The sequence below is a fragment of the Anomaloglossus baeobatrachus genome, chromosome 4 (genome assembly GCF_048569485.1).
Source record: "Anomaloglossus baeobatrachus isolate aAnoBae1 chromosome 4, aAnoBae1.hap1, whole genome shotgun sequence".
NCBI lineage: Eukaryota > Metazoa > Chordata > Amphibia > Anura > Aromobatidae > Anomaloglossus > Anomaloglossus baeobatrachus.
This window is the reverse complement of record NC_134356.1, coordinates 236,103,655-236,130,738: the sequence shown is the minus strand read 5'-3', so window position 1 is coordinate 236,130,738 and position 27,084 is coordinate 236,103,655. Positions and strand designations below refer to the sequence as shown.

The following is a 27,084-nucleotide window of genomic DNA, read 5'->3' as shown; positions in this document are numbered from 1 at the left end:
AGCAGCAGGAGCGGGAGCGGTGACTGTCACCCACCCGCGGCATAGAGATAATGGCGGCGATGGGGAAAATATCCGGGTCTTATAGGGCAAGGACATGTGACATGCCCAGCCAATGACACATGCCCTTGCTTGTTTTGCAAAAATTCACCTTGTTGTGTGTGTGTCTGTGATTGGCTGACAGCCTGGCCCGCCCCACTGTAAGCACTGTTAGGAAAAAAAAAATGGCGATCGCCATTATTTCTACACTCAGCAGCAGAATTATAACCAAACTTATAGTGATAGGAGTAAATGTGAACAAACCAAAAGAAAAAAACTCCTAAAAAGATACTTTTATTCTAATCAGTATTAAAAATTATGAGTATAAAAACACCGCTCGTCCATAATTACAGTGAAACATTACAGTGGGTGTAATAGGGTGGTAGATCCGATTGGTGGGGACAGTGCTGATTTGTTTACTGTTCTCAGGGTAGGGGCAACACTAGTGGTTGCACTAATTGCTCAGATAAATATCAATTCGTGGATTGGGGTAAACTATCTATCCCTCCCTATCCCCTACCTACCAGCGGAGGTGTACCATAAGTTATTGGGTACCCCCCGCTCCACGTCGTCTCTCCCTAATATCTCCCTACAAGCTAGTCAATCAGATCCGGGAGACCCACCACCAAAGAAAAATAGTTGTGCAAATAGTCACAATAGATAAAGATAATTAGATATATTACAGCCTTTTACAGATGTTAAAAGGATCTCAGACCAAAAAATGACGGTCACAAAGACAGTGTGGCATCAGCCGCTCATAATAGGGCATTCAGTCTGTAGAGGGGACATACCTTATATTTTAGTAAATGAAGGTCACAAAGGCAGTGTGACATCAGCTGCGGAGGTGACCTCCGGATTACTTCCGGTTGGTCGCCATGGCGCGTCACGATGCAGTCCCAGGGAGCTGATGCGGAAGTGGCACATCTAGCACTTCCGGCGCGAAACTGGGAGGCGGGAACGGTAAGCTTCCAAAGTACATTTAAGACAGTGAAGGCGAAGGGCAGCTGTGTGATATGATAGCTGATACCAAGGGACCTGCAGAATGGGGATTTCCATTTCCTTTATTTCTTCTTTATTCCCCTTCCATCGGTGGATAACTTGGATGGCATGGTCTGTCTGGATTGAAGTATACCGGCATCTTATCTTATTTCTTTTGGTTTGTCTACACTCAGCAGCAGCACTGATCTAAACACCGTCCCCCCCCCCCGCACACTATACGCTGAATTTTGATAATATCATGATTCACAGTGACTCACGGTATTACAGTGAAAAGCCAGCTAGTAAATAGCTACACTTTTTGGTGATCGAGCCCTTATCAAACTCTAACTCGAACTGCCGAATGCAAAGTAAATCGTTCGAGTTCGTCGAACGACTTGAACACCGCCCAAAATCACTCGAATTTGAAATTGGCGAACCGTTCGACTCGAACATCGCTCAACTCTAATCCTAAATACACATCAAAATCCACAACAGACTACCTCAAAGGGCGCAAGCTGAAGGTTTTGCAATGGCCCTCACAGTGCGCTGATCTGAACATCATTAAAAATTGGTTGCTAGACCTCAAAAGAGCAGTGCATGCAAGACTTCCCAGGAATCTCACAGAATTAAAAGACTATTCCAAGGAAAAATTAATGCAAATCCCTCAAACAAGAATTGAAAGAGTCTTGGCTGGGCTGGCTACAAAAAGCGTTTACAAGATGTAATCCTTGCCAAAGATGGTATTACTAGGTACTAACTATGCAAGGTTTTGCATTTTTCTTTTTTGTTAATTTAAAAATGTAAATGATGATTTTTTTTTGTTTACCTAAAATACAAAAGGATATATGTCATCTTTAGGCCTAAGACACACGGCGAGAAAAACGGTGCGAGTGGATTGCGATGAAACATCGCATTTCACTCGGACCAATTTTGGCCTGTGTGTCAGCACACATGAGCGATTATTTTCTCAGCCCTAATTGGACCGAGAAAACAATCGCAGCATGCTGCAATTGTAATACAAGAGTCTTTCTCTCACACCCATTCAAGTGTATGGGGTGACAGAAAAATCACACTGCCCTTGCGGTACACCGGTGTACAGCAAGTGCAGAGCGAGAATCGCAATAGCCGGCTACTCCTCAGCATCGGCCCGCCCCCCGCAGCTGAGGTCCCATCACATGATCGGACCGCAGTCGCAGTGATACTCGCATGACACTCGGCTCTGCTGTGCTGTCAGCATGAGCCGAGTGTCTTGCGAGGGGATCGCAGTAATCCCCATGTGGCCCTGGCCTTAACATTATACCTTTTAAAGAGCACAATGTTCACAATGATAGTAATTTTGACCAAGGGTACACAAATGTTTGCATGCCACTGTAGCTCTACAATGCATTGATATAAACTGAAAATATATTTTTCTGGCTGAGTGCATCCACCACAATAGGGAGTTTTAAAGCAAACAATAATTAAGAAAAACGTTTTTGTGTATATTTGTTAATATGGAACACCTAACAAAAGACACCTTAAGGCCCCCTTCACACGTCCGTGAAAATCACGCACGTGTTTCACGAACGTGTCAAAGATGCGTTTTCCCCTCCGTGAGCCGTGTTTATGGCACTACATGTGTTCTCCGTGTGTTATCCGTGATAACACACGGAGAACGAGAACTTTCAACTCACCTGTCCCTGGCGTCGCTGTCCGTGGTGCTGATCTTCAGTCTCCAGCCCTGCCGACTCCCCGCTGTTGCTTCTGGCCGCAGTGAAGTGAATATTAATTGAGCATAATGAGCGGCGGTCGGAAGCGAGTGACAGCAGCGGCAGAGACAGGAGGGCTGGAGAAGGTGAATAAAGATTTTCTTTTTTTCTCTGACACGTGAGTTTTCTCCGGCGTGTGTCACACGGGACCGCATCAACACTACATCCATGTGGAACGGGTGCAGGCTGTGTGACACCCGTGCTGCCGGAGAAAAACGGACATGCCTCCGTATGGAGCACACGGGCTCACGTCTGCTCCACATGGAGGCACAGGCCAATGGCTGCACACGTGCGTGCACATAAACCCATTGATTTTAATGGGTTTACGTGTGCCCGTGTCTCCGGTATATGCGGGCACGGACCTAGCACGTACCGGAGACACGTGTGTGTGAAGGGGGCCTAAGGCTGCTTTCACACTTGCGTTGAATGGCATCCATTGCTTCTGCTGCCTTGAGGAATTACGGTAACCATTGCAGGAATCCATTTTATTTCTCATAGACTTCTAGACATCTGTCAGCCGATGCTTCGTTGCATCTGCCTGGCAGATGGAATGCTGCATGTAGCATTTTTCTGCACTTGGCGGAGTGTCAAAAAACGCTACATGCAGGATTCCATCAGCGTCCGTTGTTTTTATAATGGACGCCTATGGTGGCGGATTCTGTTAACGCAACCTTATTTACACAACTGCGCATGCCCAGATGTGTAAAGTCAAGAAAAAAAAATTATAACGGATTGCGTTATTTTGTACGATCTGTGGCATCTGTTGTGCCACTATATGCAACGCATCCAGTGCATCCATCACACAACGCAATGCAACAGATGCCGTTCAACGCATGTGTGAAAGCAGCCTTACTTAGTCAAGAAATAATTTTTCCCATTGTTTATAAAGTGAAAATAAGCCCAAAAGACAATTTAAAAACTTTTACTGAAAATATACAGTACATACTGTAAAGATTAGCAATTTTACAGCTTAGTTTCCAGATATTACTTCCACTCAGCTTACTATCCGATCTAAGTTTAGCTTAACTTCCATTGATGTTCCTTTCTAATATCCCATCATGCTAAGAGGACTTTTGCATGGAACACTTTCCTGATGAATGTACAATCTTAACCTTTCTTACTAATGCACTTTTCCCCTATTCTATTGAGTGATGTCTCACATTACTAGTGCTTGTACATGTGTAAAGGCTAAAGGCCATTGAATAGAAGCCAGTCATTGTGAGCACCAGTTAGTGAGAGCCATCACTTAATAATGGCATATTGGTATTGGTCACCTGTCCTGGCACAAGTGACAACCATGGCTCTCTGCTTCTATTGCTCCCTCTCTTTGCAGTAGTTTATACTGGGTTTCGGAAGTGACCCTGAACGTCCTAACCCTAGGCCTTTTCAGATTGGCTCTGGCAAAGGTAAGGTGCTTGGGTATCAAGTATTATTTTCTACAGTTGCCTCAAGAGTTCCAGCCAGGTATCTCTCATCTTCTATGCTTCTGCTGACTACAATGATATAACCAGTGATACAATTCACTCCAATTTCCTTGGTGTTGTCCACTCCCCACCAACCTCTCAGGATGCAGGTTTCCAATTTCTTGTAACTTTACTCAGGTCTGTTCACACTTGGCCTCAGTAATTAAAAAAAAAAAAAAAAATCATCTCTTCAAGTGTGTCTCTTGCTTGCACTAAAGGGGGCTTTATACGCTGCGACATCGCTAACGATATCGTCGGGGTCACGGTGTTTGTGATGCACATCCGGCATCGTTAGCGACGTCGCAGCGTGTGATAGGCTGGAGCAACCTAAAACGATTGCAAAAAAGACAAAAATCGTTTGTTTTGGAGAGGTCGTTTAATAATAAAAAATCGTTTTCAGGTAAGTAGCGATGTTGTTCCTCGTTCCATCGCTATGTGTGACACCGCAGGAGCGATGAACATCTCCTTACTTCCGTCCCGCCGGCAATGATGAAGGAAGGAGGTTGGGCGGGATGTCCGCCCCGCCGCTTTTATTGGCCAGCCGCTTAGGGACGCCGCAGTGACATCGCTATGACGCCGAACGCACCTCCCTCTTGAAGGAGGGATTGTTCGGCGGTCACAGTGATGTCGCTGACAAGGTATGTATGTGTAACGCTGCCGTAGCGATAATGTTCGCTACGGCAGCGATCACCACATATCGCACGTACGACGTGGGCGGGTGCTATTGAGCACGACATCGCTAGCTATAAGCACCCTTTACTTCTCTGTTTCATTTCTGCTATTAATCTTGGCCTTGCTTAAAGATACATGATTGCTGTTATTTCTCAATTCCACCTCAGTATACCTATTGCCCTACTGGAAGATACCAAACTGCATTTCCTTCTCAGTTACTGCTGTGTTTGACCACTGCCCTGCTGGAAAATACCAGACTACATTTCTGAGTTTAATTACTTTCTGCATATCCTGCTGTTCCTGTCCACAGTAATTAGAGTGTTTTGTAAATACTCACTCTGCAGCAACATGGTCTCTGGTCCATGTTGCTCACTCAAATCCTAAATATTCAAGTCACTGGTAAGCTGAAATCAGTGGATATGGAATAACCAAACTGAGCAGAAAAAGAAATTAAATTACAATCTTGCTTAAAGCATCATTGCAGCAGTTTTGTTTTTCCCCGTTAGGGAGGTATTGTTAATCTAAGATCCCTGCCCCCAAGTCTTATACACTTTCTCTGGTATTTTCATATTTTATTGGTGCCACTTCTGACACTCACGGACAATTTGTTACATACCAGATCTCTCCAGTGTTTCATGGAGCCAACTGAAGATCAATTCTCAATACAAGTCTATGGGAGCTTCATTTTGGCTCTCATAGACGTGCATTGCGAGTCTATGACATAACTTTTGACTTCTGGCTAGTCAGATGGTGCGGTCACAAAATGGCGCATCAGGATCTGAGTGGCAGAGCTAAAAGGTGAAAATGGCGGAGGGTGAGTATAAGAGTAGGGGCAGGGACCTTAGATTAAAAGCACCACTCCAGTGTTAAAAAACCAACAAATTCTGGAGTTGTGCTTTAACTTCATAGTACGTACTATTTAGGCTGAAATTTTAAGTATCACACATCCCCATTAACTTTGTAGACTGGAAAACAATTGTAACTGAATCTTTCATGTAAATATAATTATTTTAGTTTTATTACTTTTTTCATCATTAATAATATTGTTTGGATCTTAATTAATGTGTCACTTAGTTCTATTGTTATAAAGTGCTATGTTCCTTTAAACTGCACAACAAAATCCTGTGTGCTAGCATGAAAAGGCATAAATATTGTAATACTCTTTTTGTGCTGACATCTAACATAGTGGTAAATAAATTAGATACTTTATTCACAGATGTGTTTATATAAAATGTAAAAAAAAGAAAAATGTTCCAATTTTATAAATCCGGATTCCGTCCTGAGCTTACCATGCACAGATGGTGTGCAAGACATGGATCTGACTCATATTAGCACATCTCAGAATTAATGTGGCCAAATATGTTCATACCAAATTTTAACAATGCTGTTTACAACATTTGTATTATGTTATTTTATTATTCATTTATTTGCAATAACTTTCTTACAATTATAACAAAGTCTTTCAAAGATATACATACAGTATGTGATACTTTTTTGAAAGCTGCTGCCTTAAGCGGGCTTTACACGCTGCGACATCGCAAGCATTTGCTGGCGATGTTGAGTGCAATAGCACCCGCCCCCGTCATACGGCCGATATGTGGTGATCGCTGCCATAGTGAACATTATCGCTACGGCAGCGTCACACGCACTTACCTGCTCTGCGACGTCGCTCTGGCCAGCGAACCACCTCTCTAAGGGGGCAGTTCATGCGGCTTCACAGCGATGTTACATGGCAGGCGTCCAATAGAAGCGGAGGGGCGGAGATGAGCAGGACGTAACATCCTGCCCACCTTCTTCCTTCCGCATTTCCGGTGGAGGCAGGTAAGGAGATGTTCGTCGCTCCTGCGGTGTCACACATAGAGATGTGTGGTGCCACAGGAACAACGAACAACATTGTTAATAAGCAGAGAACGATTTTTTGTCTCAGGACGACCTCTCCGCGGCAAATGATTATGACCGCTTTTGCGATCGTTTAAGGTCGCTCATATGTGTCACACACTGCGATATTGTTAATGATGCCGGATGTGCGTGACAAACACCGTGACCCCGACGATAATTCATTAACGATATCATAGCATGTAAAGCCTGCTTTAGTTCCCAGATGTCATAATTCATTTTAGCATGTATCCTGATATAAATAAAGCTATTTACTAGAAGTGAGCAAAAATATTTGATGCACAAGAAGTTCCATAGACTCCAAGCAAGGGTTACTGAGCAAAGCAAGGGCTGCATTAAAGTACGAGGGTTGCAGATAAGCGTATAGTTAAACAAAATATCATAGTTTAACACAAGAGCATATTGTGGTGTTTTCCATATCTATTTTTACATTGTTTTTCAGCTACTACCTTTACTGGTTATCCTCATTTACAATTCATGGCAAAAAATTCTGGACTCACCTGACTCTGAGGATGTTCATTCAGTTGTTTACTTTTGTTTAAAAAAAGCAGATCACAGACATGGCACATTACTAAAGTCATTTCAAATGGCAACTTTCTGGCTTTAACAAACACTAAAAAAAACCTTGAAAACATAATGTGCTAGCCAGTAACGGTTACTTTTCAACACCAAAGAGGGGGAAAAAATTATGGAATCACTCAATTATGAGGAAAAAATTATGGAATCATGAAAAACAAATGAACAAAAGAACATTTCAATACATCACTAGTATTTTGTTGCAACACCTCTGGCTTTAATAACAGCTTGTAGTCTCTGAGGCATGGACTTAATGAGTGACAAACAGTACTAATCATCAATCTGGCTCCAACTTTCTCTGATTGCTGATGCCAGATGAGCTTTGCAAGTTGGAGCCTTGTCATGGACCATTTTCTTCAACTTCCACCAACGATTTTAAATTGGATTGAGATCTGGACTATTTGCAGGCCCTGTCATTGACCTTATGTGTCTTCTTTCAAGGAATGTTTTAACAGTTTTTGCTCTATGGCAGGATGAATTATCATCTTGATAAATGATTACATCATCCCCAAACATCCTTTCTAATTGATGGGATAAGAAATGTGTCCAAAATTTTAATGTAAATTTGGGCATTTATTGAAGATGTAATGTCTTCAAAGTAGGAGGAGAAAAGGGGTTAATCCCACGCAATCCGCCAGAATAAGATGTGGAAATGTTGATAGATTAATAACTCTTTTATTCCATAGACGTATGGAATAAAAGAGTTATTAATCTATCAACATTTCCACATCTTATTCTGGCAGATTGTGCGGGATTAATCCCTTTTCTCCTCCTACTTTGAAGACATTTCAACGTGGAGCCGCGGCAGCCGCCATTATTTCATGCTATCTATGGTGGTTGTGACCCTTCACAACCACTTTTGGTGAGTGTATTATATTATATATTACCTAGTTTGTTTATCCGGTAAGACCCTTTCAGCACTTCTGTTTTTCTAGCTATATTATTGAAGATGTAATGAAAGCCATCTCCCCAGTGCCTTTACCTGACATGCAGCCACATATCATCAATGACTGTGGAAATTTACATGTTCTCTTCAGGCAGTCATCTTTTTATTGTTTAGCTTTTCTGTATGTAAATCCCATGTCCTTTAGACGCTTTCTTACAGTTTGGTCACAGAGATTAACTCCAGTTTCCTCCCATTCGTTCCTCATTTATTTTGTTGTGCATTTCCTGTTTTGGAGACACATTGTTTTAAGTTTCCTGTCTTGACACTTTGAATCCACCAGTATGTTTGCCTTTAACAACCTTCCCATGCTGTTTGTATTTGGTCCAGATTTGGTCTCCCAGTATGTTTGCCTTTAACAACCTTCCCATGATGTTTGTATTTGGTCCAGATTTTACACAGCTGACTGTGAACAACAAACATCTTTTGCAACATTGCGTGATGATTTACCCTCTTTTAAGAGTTTGATAATCCTCTCCTTTGTTTCAATTGACATCTCTCGCTCATGTTGGAGCCACGATTCATGTCAGTCCACTTGGTGCAACAGCTCTCCAAGGTGTGATCACTCCTTTTTAGATGCAGACTAACGAGCAGATCTTATTTGGTGCAGGTGTTAGTTTTGGGAATGAAAATTTACAGGGGGATTCCATAATTTTTTCTTCATAATTGAATGATTCCATATTTTTTTCCTCCTGTTTGGTCTTGAAAAGTAACCATTACTGGCTAGCACATTATGTTTTCGTGATTTTGTTTAGTGTTTCTTAAAGCCAGAAAGTTGCCATTTGAAATTACTTTAGTAATGTGCCTTGTCTGTGATCTGCTTTTTTTAAACAAAAGTAAACAACTGAATGAACATCCTCAGACCAGGTGATTACATAATTTTTGCCAGGGGTTGTAATATGTGCTCCATGAACAATTATACTAGGTGTGTATCCTGTAAGATATATGCATATTTTTGGACAGCAGTTTGAAGGTAAATATGTCTGTGTTCAAAGACAGCACTTTACATATTTGGAAGCCCAGGTAAATTATCCAAATATGTAGCTTGCAACATTCAGAAGTATTGCAAACCTAGTTTAGAGCTTACTTAAAGGGAACCTGTCACCAGATTTGGGGCCTATTAGCTGCGGTCACCACCAGTGGGCTCTTATATAAAGCATGCTAACATGCTGTACATAAGAACCCAGGACGCTGTGTAGAACATAAAAATCACTTTATAATACTTGCCTAAATGGTCGCTGCAGTGGAGTTGGGTTATATGGGTGTCTCCGTTCTCCGGTGCCAGCGCCTCGGCAATGACACCTTATCAGAGTCACTATACATGAGGCCGAGTGCAGAAAAGAAAAACATCCACAGAACCAAAAATAGAGGAATCGGAAGGCAAGGAAAAGACCCACTATTATGGGTCTCCACTTAGCAGGGAAACTACGATTCCCACCCGCTGGACTTCATTCCCGGAATAGGACGCAGTTGGAAGTACAGCTTACAGGCCTCATGGAAGGAGACAAACCAACTGCGATGCCCAGAAAAATTCTCTGGAGGAGGCAGCTTGGGTTTCGGAGCTCTGGCCACCATAGGGGAAAACTGGGCTTCTAGTTGAACTACCCCCCTCAGCTCTGCTATATGGAGTGTCAAAGCCTGCTTTACAATGCCGGTGACTGGATCCATAGGGTTTAATACGATGGGCCAATAATAATGTCATGGTGATGAGAAGACTGGACTGGGACACCTAAGCTAGTCTTCAGGCTGGGGCCCAGCACTTTCCTTTGACTCATAGGTACGCTTGATGGTAGCGAGGTGTGAGTCGCCAGTGTAACCCTAACTCCTGCCCAAGCCCTGATGTAACTTTTCTCCCCCTACTCCCCTCGAGGGGGTGAGCCAGGACCGTAGTCACAAATTCCAAATCTAAACATGGACAGGGGAAAAAACAAAACTCAATAAAACACAAAGGAGTGACAATATGTGCAAAGGGAAAAATTACATAAAAGGGAGGAAGTAAATGGACAACCGGGAAACTACTGCACCGCAGAATAAGCACATCACAGATCACCAACAGATTAAATCACCACAATAAGACCGGAATTGCTGCACAAGCTGGTGCAATTATCGGCACTGAGTAACAGGATCAAGTACATTATATAGGAAGGAGACTGCTTTGATTGGCAAATAGTAACCTGAGCTCCTAGCAGACTTTCCGGGTCAGCAGGAATTAATTCCTGCAGGACTGAGGAACAGTGCACATGAAACAACCAACGCAAAGCTTTTGCTAAACAACTAGGAGATATGAGGTTTCCTGTCAGACTCTGCAGTGTGAACAGAGAGCGACATCGCTGTGACACCTAATCAGTTTGGAACTGAATATTGCATGACAAGAGGGACTGGTGAGGTGAGCAGTCAGGTGAGCATTTATTTTTTTTGTTTTTTTAACCTTTTAATGCCATTTACGGTTGATTAATGTGGTGGTAAGGGGCTGCACTTTTGTGAAATCTACACATGAGTAATTTCCAAAAAATTTAATTTTGGAAAAGATTTTTGCAGTATTAGAGTGAACCTGTCAGGTAATTAATGTGTTCTAACCTAGTAGCAATGTGATGTGTGTCCTAAAAACCTCTTCCTACCCATCCCTGTGTTGTAAAATAGTGTAATGTGCATGTAGGAAAATATGTTTTATTACTTATGTGTAACCTATGTAAATGAGCATGGGCTCTAGCCCCATGGGCGCCGCATCACCCTGTGGGCGTTTGCATGTTTTCTGTGGTATTACGCTCCTGTGGGTGTGAAACCATGGATTTACATGAGCAATATCACCGTCAGCTCCTGGAGATCCCGAACGTGTGCACTTACCATTCCTGCAGCCTTGTTATCCGGGTGCTTGCTTCTCATCTTCAGACGCGCAGTGCGCATGCTCAGAAGAATCCTGCGATTCTGGTCATGTGCAGTGCCTGTCTGAAGACAAGAAGCAAGCACCGGCTGACAAACAAGGCTGTGGGAATGGTAAGTGCTCACGAGCGAGATCTCAAGAAGTGACGGGAAGTCGCTCATGTAAATCCATTGGATCACGCCCACACGGGCCTGATACCATGGAAAACATGCAAACACCTACAGAACGATGTGACGCCCATGGGGCTAAAGCCCCTGCTCATTTGCATAAGGTAAACATAAGTAGCAAAAGATATTTTTATACATGCACATTACGCAATATTACAACACAGGGATGGGTAGGAAAGGGTTACTAGGCCACACATCACACTGCTACTAGGTTAGAACACATAAATTACCTGACAGGTTCTCTTTAAAGTAGAATACAACCTCCTGGAAGAAAACCGCATCGAAACTGAGTCAAAACCATTTTTTTGTGCATTTTTTTCTCAAAAGATGCAAATTTGGTGCTGAAATTTTTACACTATATTCCTGCACCCAATCTACACCTCCTGGCAAAAAATTCTCACCACTACCGCATCTTACCGCATGCAGTAGGGATGCATTTTTTTTTGCCATGAGGTGTACATTGGGTGCAGGAATATGGTGTAAAAATTTTAGCACCAAATCTTCATCTCTTGACAACAAAACCACAGTTTTCTGGCAAGAGATGCAGGTCTGTAAACTCAGTGAGAAATCCTGCGCTGGACATAAAATTTAAAAGTCCATCTTTTATTTAGGAAAGTTATTAAAATCCAGCATAACATCATAAGGAACCATACAGAACAAAGCGTTTTGAAGCTCAGGTCTTAATCATGATTAAGACCTAAGCGTCGAAACGTGTTGTTCTGTATGGTTTCTTATGATGTTATGTGACCTGCTGGATTTTATTAACTTTCCTAAATAAAAGATGGACTTTTAAATGTTATGTCCAGCGCTGTTTTTTTCTTCTAATTTGCTATTTGGTGGCCGCACCACTCCGAGCCAGGACATGGTAATATAACAGCGGGTCTGATCAGTGAGCTGGATTTTCTCTTTCTGTGTGCTGATATTTTTAGGCTCGGGGCTCCCAATAAGCCTGAGCCTCCCCAGACTGAGAACACCAGTCCCCACTGTCAGACTTTATCTTGGCTGGGTATCAAAATTGTGGGGGACTGCACGTAGTTTTTTAAAACTATTTATTTAAATAATTTAAAAAAAAGCCGCATAAAGTTCCTCTTATTTGGATGTCCAACCAAGATAACTGCATGGCTGGGGGTTGCAGCCTGTAGTTATATACTTTATCTGTGTTGGTATCAATACAGGGGGGCCTTTCACCAATTGTTTTATTTATCTCCAGTATAAGGACACAGACAGCGTGTGTGATTGTAACCAATCACAGACACTGTCTGTGGGGGCGTGGTCCAACTACAGCCAATCAGAGATGCCAGTGGAAGGGGAAAACAGTAAATATGCATTAGTTATAATTATTGGACCCAGAAGTAGCGCTGCAGCTGCGGGGAGACTCGGTAAGTATGTACTGCTTTAACCCTTTTGCTTCCTTTTTTTACAATGGCCAATCACAACCATGCCAATACATCGCATGGCTTTGATGGGCAGGGAGTGAATGGTTTTTGCCATCTGATCATTTACTGATCCTTGGTAAGATCACCGACTTTTGCGAAGTTGATGGTGACTTTATGCCAGGACAACCTTACACACGTGCCTTACATGTCTCACGTCCTCAGCCTAGTTGTACAGTAATTTCTAGGCTACTACCCCGTCCTCAAGGAGCTGCTGTATAAGGCACTGTCGGTGTGTGCTCACCTTTACTGTGCTCACCCTATTGATTTGCATTACTGCAGAGGTCTTTCTGGCTACCGGTGAACCGGTTGTTATGCAATGTGCTGACATGGTAATATTCAACTCTGCCCATATTGCAGCAACTGTGGCAGCAGAGATGGTTGCAGAGTGAGTACAGATGAAGAACCTCTGCACCCTTCTGCAGAGTTTCAAAATGGCTACTATTAGCACTGATGATACCATCATCAGCATTACTATTCCGATCATCTACATGCTGGACCAGACTTTGAATAGTCTGTAAGGAGGAGGTGGTGGTCCCAGAGGAAGAGGAGAAAGCAGAGGATGATGCAAAAGGGATACCAATATCTCTAAGGTCCAGAGTATCATTGCACAGGCTATGTTAAGTGAGGGTGGAGTACAGTGATCGGGGCAGGGGGGGTTATGGTACCAGACAATCTGTTAGTGAAGGTGCAGGAGCCAAGGATCAAATGGAAGAGGATGAAGAGGTGATGGGCGCGCAACAGACAAAGGGTGAAGAAGATATTGATCCCTACACTCTTGTCGGGGGTTGGTGGGAAGGGATGGAGGAACCAAGCTTGAGTGTTTACCCGCCACCAATACAGCATGGACTTGCACCTCACAGAAGCATCAGACAAATTAACACTTTCTTGCTGCACTATCTGCAACATCATTTCAGAATTGTTAGGATTAGAAATAGTGCTGCCTGCTGGGTTTCCACTCTGTTAGATCTATGGTACAAGAGTAAACTTTTCCAGATGGTTCCCCCTTGGAAAAGGATGCGCGCATGCTGGAGTATCGAAACCAACTTGTACACTATCTTAAGAGTACTTTTCCCCAAGATGGCAGTGAGGCACCCAGTGTGCATCAAAGTTCTTCATATCAAACACCGTGATTGTGCATTTGTCAGCACAGAAACATTAGCAACAGTAACAGTTTAACTGGCAGAAGGTATTTCTGCAACTTGTGGGACATATTTTTTTTTACCATCAAGTGCACCACCAGAATAGAGTACAACTCTAACACATAGTGAACGACTGGAGAAGATAGTACAGAAGTATTTCAAGCTGAATTGCGATACCGTCAGAGTGGGTCAGACCCTTTTGCATTTTGGGCTTCATAAATAGAAGAGTGATCTGAGCTTGACAATCATGCCTTGGAGGTTTTGTAATGCCCATCAGCCAGTCTTTAGCACTGCTGGTGGTGTCCTGACGGATAAGGGCATCCAGTTCTCCCCTGAAACTGTAGATTGCCTAACTTTCATAATGATGAACAAGACATGGATCTCCACTGACCTTTCCACCCCAGTTGCAGACTGTGCGGAATAGGCAATATTGTACTTTTCAGTATGCTGCAATGATATAACATTATTGAAGTCTGTGACACCTATGTCATGGCTTCTGTTGCTACTGCTGCTGATGTTATTAACAAGAGCTTGGGTTGTGCAACATTGATCGGTATGTCCACCACTGTTACTTTAACACCTTGGAACCTTTTGTTCTGTTTGAAGCACCAACTATTCCTTCTATTCCTCCTCCTTTTACTTCCTCCAAGTAATGACAAGCCTATTTTTTTTTTTTTAAAGTGAGGACTCTTATCTGAATCTCCTGGTTCAGTGTTGCCTGTAGTGGCAGGGGTCTCAGAGTACGAGGCATACACCTGTTACTGCAACACTGCTGTCAAAAGATTCTGTGGGTACAGTGGCGTAATTGCTTAAACTGTCCTGGTGTCTACCCCACATTCTTTGGAATATAGAGACTCTTATCCGGGTCTCCAAGTTTTGTCTTGTCTGTAGTGGCAGGGAACTCAGAGCAAAAGGCTCAGACCTGTCACTCATCCACCTACCTGTTCATTTGAAAAATGAAAATGCTTGGCAAGACCCAGTGTGGTGCAAGGCCCATGACTGACTGCTGTGCAAAGACACTATGCGTACTTTGGGGCAATTGATGCCACTGTCCTGCTGTTTGCCCATAATTTTTGGAAATGTGGAGACTCCAATATGGGTCTCCAAGTTTTGTCTTGTCTGTAGTGACAGGGATCTCAGAGTACCAGGCCTACTTCTGTCACTCATCCAATATTTCTTATGTTAATCTTCTAGGAAGGTAATGACTGTGCCACATTATTGTGGCTCCTCTGTCAAATGTTTTCTAGGTGTTTTGTCAGCTTTTGGGCCACCCTAAAGGTGTTGTCGATGCCTTTATTTGCCTCCTATTGGATCCAATGGGTTCAGCTAGGATCATCGATCTGATCGGTAAACTGATAGATGAACCCATGTGGATTTGGCAATCCCGAACCAATCCGATCCTCAGCAGGATCGCTCATCTCTGTTCTCTAAGTCTACAGTTCTTGAGATATGTATAAAAAATGTAAATTAAATGCAAATATTATTTTATAGTATATATATATATATATATTATATCAACTGCACAAATTTGTCTCACATTTGTCACATAGGTAAATTTGTAACAAAGGAAATATTTACACCAGGTTCCAATTAAAACCTACTTACCAATAAAAATAACACAAAAGCATTTGAGATATTTGCCAAAAAAATAAAACTCAAAAGCTAATATTAATTTATGACTAAGCAACTGGACCAACCCAAATACATTTGGCATACAGCCAATTCAGGCACTTTGGAATGTCTTAGACTGTGTTTAAGCTAAGAAAAAAGGAATATAAACTTAATAGTATTTACTTGATCAATCAGCTCCAAATTTGTCACAAAGAAAAATTAGGAACTCCAGAAGGTTTAACATCAGCTCTCTATGATGTACTCATCAAAATATGTAAAAATTTACAACCAAGTAACTGGACCACTTTGCCCTAAACATATTACATAGATAAATCTTGTCTAACTTTTTGACCATTATTTACCATTATTCATATTTTACCTAAGTACAATGTCATAACCAATTATCTTACCTTGACCAGATCATCAATTTTAGTAGGTGTAACCAGATCTTTCCACATACACCAGGATGAAAATTTCTTTTTAATATACACAATATCATAGACACTTTCCCCTTTTGGTAACTGAACAGACTTTGGAATTTGCAGACCACTTAGATTTCGGTTGTAGAGGGCTTGATCACATAGATCCTTCAAGAACTCACTAAACCTTAAAATAAAGAAAACATAATTAAAATGACATTGTCCGCTAGAGTCAAACAACATGTTAGTAGTTCTTACAATAGAGCAATTCTCATTTTGCATTTACCTTTTTTGAAAGAAAACTTTAGATAAAAAGATTATAATTTTTTCGAAGGGATAATCTACTTTCAATCCCCTACTTTTGGTCCACAGCCTCAGTGATGTAAAAATAACAACTGTTCTTTACTTACCCTCCCCAGGTCTAATGCTGCATTTGTGGAGCTGCACAGGGCTTTGCTGATTAGCTGTAGTGGTGAGAAAGTAGATTTAAACTGGGTCAGTACTGGAAAGGCAATGGTGGACCCAGGGAAGGATAATAAAGTACACTTTATTTTATACATTACTGAGCCTATGACCAAGACGTATACAACAAAATGTTCCTACTCTGTGTTTACAATCAAATATCTGGAAAACCATATGAAATTGTTAGCAAAGTTACTCCTGAAGATGTTAAATTACACAAAAATATTCCTGTTGTGAAACTAATAAAATTAATTGAGAGACTCAAAATCTAGAAATTTGAGAACATTAAAGTAATTAGGGAATAAGGCAAAATTCTAAAAAACAATACTTCATATAGTTCACAATAGAAAGTCTAATAAATTTGAAAGCACAAACTATTTAGCTAGTCTTAATTATATTGTTTTTTATATTAATAATATAATTTATCTTGTACAATATATAACTAATTTAATTTACTAAGAGTAAACTCAACAACATTTACTGTGTAGCATAAAAACCCCACACTAGAAACCTATATTAACAAAAAATTTGAAACAACAGACACATATAAATGTATTTATAAACTAAACTGTCTCTTCAAGGTTACATAATACCCTTGATAGAAAGTGCACATTCCCATTTCAGTTAATTAACAGCTTTTCTTCTAGACTTGGTAAACATTAAATGTGACATAGCTTCATTCGCTCCTCGAATTAAGTTAATTGAAACACTGAGTTTCATTAAGGAGAAATTATTTAAACAAACCTACAATTTGGAATCGTACAAAATGCATTGACAATGTCACAGTATCACACAACGCTACAAGTAATAGTGTGTATAGTCACATCTTGATAGCTAGGCTTGATTTTACCATGTTTCATTTCCATCAGTTTACTGAAATTACTTTGTCACATTTGTAATGTTTGTACACTGAGCTTGAAATTTCCCAGTAAAATCACTAAAGGATATACAATGATTTCTTGTCGTGAGCATTACGAAGACGATATAACACTGTGCCTATGCACTTTATGACCTACAACACCTCAATGTTTTTAAGTGATAAATTGAGCAACTGCTTGATGTTTTGTGGGATTGCTGATGGGCTCAATCTTTCAGATGTCATAACTTTCTACTCTGAGCACTGAAATAAGCCATTACTTGTAATTTTTTTTGATGAAAGACATGCCACAAAGTTTGGCCTCAATGGAGACCAGCTAAAAGACTCCAATGTGTGATTTATTTTTTAAAGTCATTTTGCCAGTCTCTAGACATCTTAGCCACTAGCAGTTACAATATAAATGCATTGTTAGGGGAAAAAAAATCTTATATTTAGTTCTCAAATCTTTGTGTTGGACTTGGATTTTTTTCTCAATATATTTGCGTTTAAAGAAATAAAAGTGGTGGATTGCCTATATTTTTAATATCTATATTTAACCTTATAAGATCAACATACAAGGTCATCAATTGTATGATATTCAGAAAATTGTTCTGATGATAGAATCTTTGGATCCTAGCATTATAGCAGGGAAATGAAGTCTTTGGAGGGAGGTTCATAGTTGATATTGAAATGACAATAGAAGCAATGACATTCTTTATCATTATAAGTAGTAATTATTATATGCATGTGACACTTTGAATTTAGTGTTGAATACAAACTACTATAAAATGTTTCTTTTTGGAAGCCCTAAATATTTATTTTCCATTTTTGGTTAAATAAAATTGCACATGATTTATTTACTTCCTCTTGTTTTTATAGCACCAGCATATTCTGCAGTCCTGTACACACATTTTTAAAGAGGTATTCCCATCTCTAAAATACTATCTCAATATGTAGTTGTTGTAACAATAATAATATTAGCAAATACCTCCAATTAGAAATGTAGTATAGTTCTCCTGATATAGCCATGTCTCTTACCTCACGTTCAGGGCATTGCAGCTGAAGTATGCATGGTTACAACCACGAGTAACTAACTGACTGATGTGATGGTTACTATATGAGTGGACGTACTAACTAAGCTAAAATGCCCTGCATATGAGGTAAGAGATATGGTTATATCAGAACTATACAACATTTCTAAGTGGAAGTATTTGCTATTATTATTATTATTATTATTATTATTATTATTATTATTATGCCTACTACATATTGAGATAGGATCTCTGGGGATTATGACATAATTTCTCTGCCTAGGACTCACATGCACTTGAGTCAATTTAATATCTAATTATTTTGTATATTTTGGTATATTTTGGTAGTTTGAAATTAATCAAAATACTCAGATCAAATCACATAAATATTGGGAGATCATACAAACTCCAAGTGGATGTTTGTTTTTTACCATTTTAGTAAAATAAGGGTCATTCCGTGTCAAGTGGACCAGTTTTAAAAATCGGCCCCACTCGACGTTCTCCGACTTTGCTGAAAATTTATAAGGATGTACATGTATGTTTGAAAAGAGGTTCTGTAAATTTTTAGGGCCAGATCTCAAATATATTGGGCACTGTTGACCTTTCACTGGAGGCCCCCCCAAGCCTGCGGCTTCAGCTAAGAGGATTTTGCAAACTTTGGCACATAGCCATTAGAGTTCTATACTGGCTATGATGCTGAAATTTGGCATACTAGCTCAACTTTTGCTGCTAAACGCGATAAAATTATTACTGGCTATGACACAACAATATTTCGGCCGCAATTTTGTGTCAAAGTAGCTTGCAAAACGCCTCGCATAAAATTTATGCCAAACTTTGCCCATATATAACTCAAGACCAAAAACCAATAGGAACTGGTGCTTTACCCTGTACAACAAACATCTTCATGACTTTGCATTGCTGCAATATCACGGTCAAAGCATATGTATTTGTGGAAATATTCACACCCACATATGATGAAAAACTTAAAAAAAACGAATTTTACCTATTTTTAGGTCAAATTTCCCAAAAAGGGTACCCCTAAAATATATTAATTCTGTTATCATTTGAAGGAGCACATTATTCTCTACAAGGATCATTGGGGTTTTCTTTGGAGTCTCTCCATTTAAGAAAAGAAAAATGCCACTGAACATGGTGTTTTTTATTAATACGCAATGAATGCTAACTGCACTATTCAAACCCTTGCGTTGGTCCATGGTGGTTATACCACAACCATTTCCCTAAGAATTGGTATTATAATCATATTAAGAATTGTAATAATGCTGTCTTTCAAGAATTGGCAGCCCCATCGCCTAGGAGCCATGGCCGATAGCCGTGCAAGGCAAGTCGCGGGTGGTCTCTTTATCGCAGGTTCCAAAGCCTGAGGGTGGGTGTCTTTGCCTAGGATCCCAAGCCTAATATTGGGTATCTTTTGTTGGTTCCCAAGGCATAATGTTCAGTCTAAGTAAGTGGTCTGGAATTGTTGCTGAATTTGCAACATAATCGGTTCAGAGAAGCTGTATTGTCGGCCCATTGCTGTTGCAGCTGGTGCTGGAATTATTGCAATGATCGACTGCTCGGGAATCCAGCATGTATCATTTCTCACAGGCCAGTGAAAGAAGCTAGCTGGTCCATGAGGATGCATAAAATGTATTAATGCATCATGGTCGTCGACTGAAAGGTCAGGGGAAGATGATGGCCACACCATGAGTTTATCTCCTTTTATGCCCATAGCAGCCAATGACACAGGGGTATTCTTTGCCGCATGAAATGGCGCATTGTCATGCATGAAGATGATTTTGCTTCTGAAGGGACGTTTCTGGTTTTTGTACCATGGAAGAAAGTTGTCAGTCAGAAACTCTCTATACCTTGCAGAGGTCATTTTCACACCTTCAGGAACCCTAAAGGGGCCTACCAGATGTCTCCCCATGATTCCAGCCCAAAACATGATTCCTCCACCTGCTTGCTGACGTCGCAGACTTGTTGGGACATGGTGGCCATCCACCAACCATCCACTACTTCATCGATCTGGACCATCCAGGGTTGCTCAACACTCATCAGTAAACAAGACTGTTTGAAAAGTAGTCTTCATGTATGTAACCGTTTCTGCTTGTGAGCACTGTTTAGAGGTGGCCGAATAATAGGTTTATGCACCACAGCAAGCCTTTAAAGGGTCCTACCACTTGAGGTTTGAGGGACTGCAGAAGCACCAGAAACTTCAAATATCTGTTTGCTGATTTGTAATGTCTTTTTAGCAGCTGCTCTCTTAATCAGATGGACTTGCCAGGCAGAAACCTTCCTCATTCTGCTGTTATCAGCACGAACTAGTATGTGCTCAGAATCAGCCACAAATCTCTTCACAGTACGATGATCACACTTACGTTTTCATGAAATATCTAATGTTATAATCCCTTGTCCAAGTAATGCACTATTTGTTGCTTTTCAGAAAAAGAGATATCCTTTTTCTTTCCCATGTTACTTGAAAACTGTGGCCTGCTTAATATTGTGGAACATCCTGTTTTCCTTTTATTGGGCTCACATGGCAAACTAATTATCACAGGTATCTGAGATTGATTTCAGTGATCCAAAGAACCCTGAGACACAATACCATCAATGAGTTTCATTGAAAAAAAAATTAATAAATAATCGCTATGACACTTAAATCCAATTTGCATAATAATTTGGAACATGATGTATAAGGATGCAGGCAGAGTCACAGTGCGCTCCATCATGGATCATTTTCGGCCATGTACGCCTATTGGAGGTTAGCAGCGAGACAAAGAGACATAGTAGAAAACCTAATGTTGCCAGCTTCAACTAGACAAATATGGTGGAAAATGATGTTACTATTACCAGAAAAACGAATCCACTATGTTGTCTTGAGCAGAGCCTTTTTAAGAAAAGTCTCCAGAATAAATTACATTATCTACAAATTGTTATTGCCCACATCAAAAAGATTGGATTTATTTTATCTTTTTTTTAGACTGTTCTTAGATATTGGAAAGTGATATAATCTCTATTCTCTGCTGATTTCTAAGTGATGTTATTTTCTAATATTTTGTATGTAATTTTGATAGTGCTTTTATATTTAATATTTTTATTTAAGATTTGTCTTTCATTTCTTTTAGTTTTATAGAATCTGTAACCCAGAAAGTTTCTGTTCATTCTTTTATTAATAAATATATATCAGCAGTTGTCATAAGGGACATTTATTTTTATTCAAGGCATGTCTAAATAACTTTTTAGAGAATTATAAATACTCTAAATAAAATTTGAGATGTTTGTTACAGTACTCTTCCGGAGGGACCTTAATTCCATACTTTGTATTTGACGTTATAAATATTAATGCCTGTTTTAAAGGATTTGTCCTAGTTTCCATGAATGTGCTTATAAAGTTTTTTCAACAGACATTTTCTATCCATAGTATGGTATGGCAATCACTTTAAATTACTTTGACTCATATAATTTAACTTATATGCCTGACAAAGAGCATTTGTATTTAGATTTAATGCATATTGTAAAGGAAAAACTAAGAAAAGATAGCCATAATGTCAAACTATTTTTCTGCACTGCACTGCAGATGCTGGAATGGTATAGATTTGATACTAAAGTGTAACATTTTATGGCTAAAATGTGATAAATGTGAGTACTTGATTTTGGGGGAGAAAGAGTGGAGAGGAAACAAATGTGGACAATTGTGGATATGCATTGAACAATGAGTCTAAAGCGGGCTTTATACGCTGCGACATCGCTAGCATGTGCTGACAATGTCAAGCGTGATAGCACCCGCCCCCGTCGTACGGCCGATATGTGGTGATCTCTGCCGTAGCAAGGCTTTTTCGGGGTGTTATAAAGTTTAGTTTCTTTTTAAATTGTAGATGATAGGCTTTAAAAAGAATCTGTCAGATGAAAAAACACTATTAGCCTGCCGATATGGGGTTAATCTGCAGGTTACACAAAGATTCCCGCTGGCTGGGCAAAAAGAATTGTATTCCTCCCAGAAGCTTTGAGTTTTCAGTCATAGGGGTGAACTGGAGCAGCTTTAGTGTCACACTCAGTGCATAGTCAAGATGGCTGTAACAGCGCCCAGGAGTTGACGAACAGCTGGCTCAGCCTTGCATCAGTAAAAAGCCAGTTATCAGTTAGTGCCGAGGGCATTGTTACAGCCATCGCTCACAATAACATAAATAGGTGACTAACCTGCACCATCACCACCCCTATGAGTAAAACCCCAAGGATGAAGCGAGGAACAAAGTTAATTTTCTCCTGGCATTGGGGCTCTCATCTTCAAAATGCTGTTAACCTGAAGATTAACGGCATATCAGCAGGCTAATAGCTTTTATACCTGAAAGGTTCAATTTAAACCTATGTAGGTAGGGAACAGTTACCATGTTTAGTTAATTGAAATACTATGTCCCAAGAATGACAAAAGTATTTTAGGAGTGATACATTTATAGGCTAACCAGAAAAATTATATTAGCAAGCTTTCCAAGCACAAAGGCTCCTTCTTCAGGCAAATTACAAATGAATTACTGAGACCAAACACAACATTTAAATGAATGTTACAACAGGACATGGGAAAGATGATGCCTCCTAAAGATAAGCCAAGGAAATCAAATTAAGTTGTTTCTTAGAAATGCAGTGGAGTTGGAAGTGGTCTGTTCAGATCCGTTCTGAGGTTCTTCTGTTGGAGGTGGGAAGTGTGTCCATGTAGTGGTCATAAAACCAGGTGTTAAATTGAGTCCTTTTGTTAAGGATCCAAACATCCTTATCAGTTTGAATTCCCAACTTTTTCTCTCTCTGTCATCTTTAAAATGACCTTTTAGTATTAGTACTTTTAAATCTGTCATACTGTGTCCCGGTCTGGAGAAATGTTTTCCCACAGGCGTGTCCAGTTCATTTTTTTATTGTGTGCCTGTGTAGATTTATCCTTGTTTGTAGTTTTTGTTTGGTTTCCCCTAATACGGAAAGGTAATTTTAAAGATGACAGAGAGAGAAAAAGTTGGGAATTCAAACTGATAAGGATGTTTGGATCCTTAACAAAAGGACTCAATTTAACACCTGGTTTTATGACTCACTACATGGACACACTTCCCACCTCCAACAGAAGAACCTCAGAAGTGATCTGAACAGACCACTTCCAACTCCACTGCATTTCTAAGAAATTAATTTGATTTCCTTGGCTTATCTTTAGGAGTCATCATCTTTCCCATGTCCTGTTGTAACATTCATTTAAATGTTGTGTTTGGTCTCAGTAATTAATTTGTAATATGCCTGAAGAAGGAGCCTTTGTGCTCTCAAAGCTTGCTAATATAATTTTTCTGGTTAGCCTATAAAGGTATCACTCCTAAAATACTTTTATCATTCTTGGGACATAGTATTTCAATTGATTTTTCTGGCTAACACGGTACCACAATATTACCCTGTATTGCACATGTTTAGTTAACAATAGGTACAGTGTGCCAGTATCTATTGTTTTGCAAGCTAACCCAGTCAGCTAAAAGGAATCATGTTTTAACACTGATGACTTTGTAACAGTTTCTTTTAAAAGTGGCAACTTTGCTTAGTTTCACAAATTACAGTCTCTTTATGTTTCAGCAACAACTTCCACTGTCTGGATAAAGTATAGTGTTTTAGAGGTATGTAGGCATTGATTCGATTCTAGCCTTATAGACCTTGCTGCTGCTATGTTAATCCAAAAGTCCTTTTCAGGGCTAATTCTAATGGGCTAATCTATTAAATTTTCTAATAAGACTGTGCTTAGCTACATTTAGTGTAAGGAGAGTTGGTGGGGAAGGAATTGAGTATTGGAAGCGTGTAGACAAGGATTAAAACCTTGTAGTCTTTTTCAGGCCTATATCTGTTCTCTATTAATACTGTTAACTCCATTCAGTGTATGGATAGCTGTTGATGGAGGGATAGTTTGGGATTATAGGCATATAGGCAGGGTATATTGCTTTACTTTTCTTCTATAAGTATACTGATGGGGTGCAGGAACAGGTGTAGGAGGTGGAGGAAACCTGATGGAGCAAGGACCCGGAAACCAATGTGTCAATAGCAAGTGTGCCCTCACAGAGTCTGACTTGGCTCCGGCCCCCACAATGTTCGCCCAGTGTAATTTAGTGTCAGTCATTAATAGGAATATGCCCCTAACTGTGTTAGTCAGAGCACGGTTAATGTAATGTGACACATGCATTTGTAATGCAGGAATGGGACATAGTGAAAAACAGTGGACGCTGGGGACCAAATACCCCAGGATGGCCATGTAACACTTGAGTATATGCCACTTGATGGCCTTATAAAAATTTTGAGTGAGGGCTCCCTGATGACCCTCAAAAAGTTTTGATTGAGGGCCACCTAATGACCATCCAACATTTTTGAGTGAAGGCGGCCTGATAGACATCCAAAATTTATGTGCGAATGATGTCTTATAGCCCTCAAAAATGTATGAGTGAGGGCCAACTGATGGCCCTCTAATAATTATGAGTGAGGGCTGCCTAATGGCCAACAAAACATTTGGAGCAAGGGCTGAATAATGACCCTGTTTATATGGCGGAGGAGGACAAGAAAAAAAAGAAATCATGAACCATATACCCTTATTTGGATGGAAAGGGGTGCAAAGGAGTACACCAGAAAATAAAGGAACACCTAACTGATTGCTTTGGAACTTTTCACGTGTGGGTTCTCTTGGGAACAGTTGTTCACCTTCTCCCTCTGGACTCCCCCTGTCTCTTCCTGCCACTTGCAATGCTGCTGATTCTGCCACCTCTAAACTGCTGTCCTCACTCTGCATGGCACCTTGGGTCAGTGAGTTCACAGCACCACCTTGTCTTTCACTTCTGCATCTGGTCTTCCGGCTGACTTGTTGACTTAACAGCATCACTTGTTGGCAACTGCGTCTCCTCATCATCAACAGTTTGAGACACTAATATCGGCGTCACACGCTACGATATATCGGGCGATATGTCGTTGGGGTCACATCGTTAGTGACGCACATCCGGCATCGTTTGACATATTGTAGTGTGTGACAGCTACGAGCGACTGTTAATGAGCAAAAACACTCACCTTATCGTTGCTCGTTGACACGTCGCTCATTTTCATAAAGTCGTTCCTCCTTCTACGCGCTGGTTGTTCATCATTCCCGAGGCAGAACACGTCGCTCCGTGTGACACCCCGGGAAAGACGAACTGCAGCTTACCTGCGGCCGCCAGCAATGCGGAAGGAAGGAGGTGGGCGGGATGTTACGTCCCGCTCATCTCCGCCCCTCCGCTTCTATTGGGCGGTCGCTGTGTGACATCGCTCTGACTCCGAACGTCCCTCCCCCTTCAGGAAGAGGATGTTAGCCGCCCACAGCGAGGTCGTCCGGGAGGTAAGTGCGTGTGACAGTGGGTTAACGACTTTGTGCGCCACGGGCAACTAATTGCCCGTGATGCACAAATGACGGGGGTGGGTGCGATCGCTCATGCGATCGCACAATATATCGTCCCGTGTGACACCGGCCTAATTGCTATTGAACACTGTAATTTTTTCTGACCATGGCTGCCTAAATATTTGGGCATCATTACACACAATCTACTCATGTCCCTTTGGAAATGTAAAGGGCGAGAGGCCGGAATCATTCAATGGAAATTTCAAGACTTGCTCTCCAGATTGTCCAAGTGTGTGATCACTACTTGAGACACTAAGTAGTAGAGACTTGTTGTTTCATACCATCATATTCTGACCGTGGCTGATCAAATATTTGGGCATTACTGCACACAATCTCATGTCCCTTTTGAAATATGCAGGGTGAGATGCTGAAATCAATCAATGGAAATGTAAAGACTGGTTACGCGGAGTGTACGTGTGAGATCAATTGTCTCCTGGGACTCACCATGGTGAGAAGAAGGAGGATCAGTTTGAGTATTTTGTGGTCCAGGCTCTTGCCTACTGTGACTGGACCACCTCGAAGACAAGGTAATGTTGAGAAACAAGCTGGAAGCATTATCTGGCATACAACAGACCACCTGTTCGCAATATTCTGGCTTCAAGAGTGTTGTACCTTGACTCCCCTGCAAAGTAGGATAGGAAGCTAGGTCTCATGGATGACCATCTTTGTTGTGCTACTCCCTGCAACCTGTATGCTTTATTTTTTTAAATAAAAAAATTTTGCCTTGAAAAATATATTTTTTCTATGCAGCCTGATAGCCCTTAAACAAATGATGAGTCAGGGTCATCTGTTAGCCCTCCGAAAGTTATGATTGAGGGTTGCCTGCCGACCCTCCAAAGTTTAGGACTAAAAGCCACCTGCTTCCTCGTTAAATTTTATGACTGAAGGCCTCCGGATGGTCCTCCAAAAATTACGAGTGATGGCCAGAGGATGACCCTCTAAAATTTATGACTGAGAGATGACTAATGGCTCTACAAAATCTATGACTGAGGGCTGCATGATAACCCTGTTGATATGTTATAGGAGGAGGAGCAGGAGGTGGACAAGAAAAATAATAAATCATGAATCGTATACACTTTTGGGGTGGGAAGGCATGCATGGGAATACACCATCAAAAAAAGGAATGATTGATTTGGCTTTATGTTTTTCTGCTGTCTTCCACTGTGGCAAAGTCAGGGCAAATACAGGCCTTCATTTTGATAACAGTCAGCCTGTCAGCATTTTCAGTTCATTAGTTATTATGCCCCCAGTGGCACTGAAAAAATGCTCTGATAAAACAATAGCGACAGCATGTCATCACCTCCAAGCCATAGAGGCACAGTTCATGCCACGTGTCTCACTTAA

The 27,084-nt window shown here is 40.8% G+C and overlaps 1 protein-coding gene across 1 annotated transcript in view; it reads right to left on the bottom strand.

Annotated features, from left to right (window-relative positions):
• Nucleotides 1-27,084, bottom strand: part of LOC142302376 (dynein axonemal heavy chain 3-like) — a 2,626,214-nt gene that overhangs the window by 1,355,026 nt on the left and 1,244,104 nt on the right. Inside the window, exon 41 of the mRNA XM_075343433.1 lies at nt 15,957-16,152. Coding sequence (XP_075199548.1) covers nt 15,957-16,152 — 196 coding nt within the window. The remainder of the gene's footprint in view (nt 1-15,956; nt 16,153-27,084) is intronic.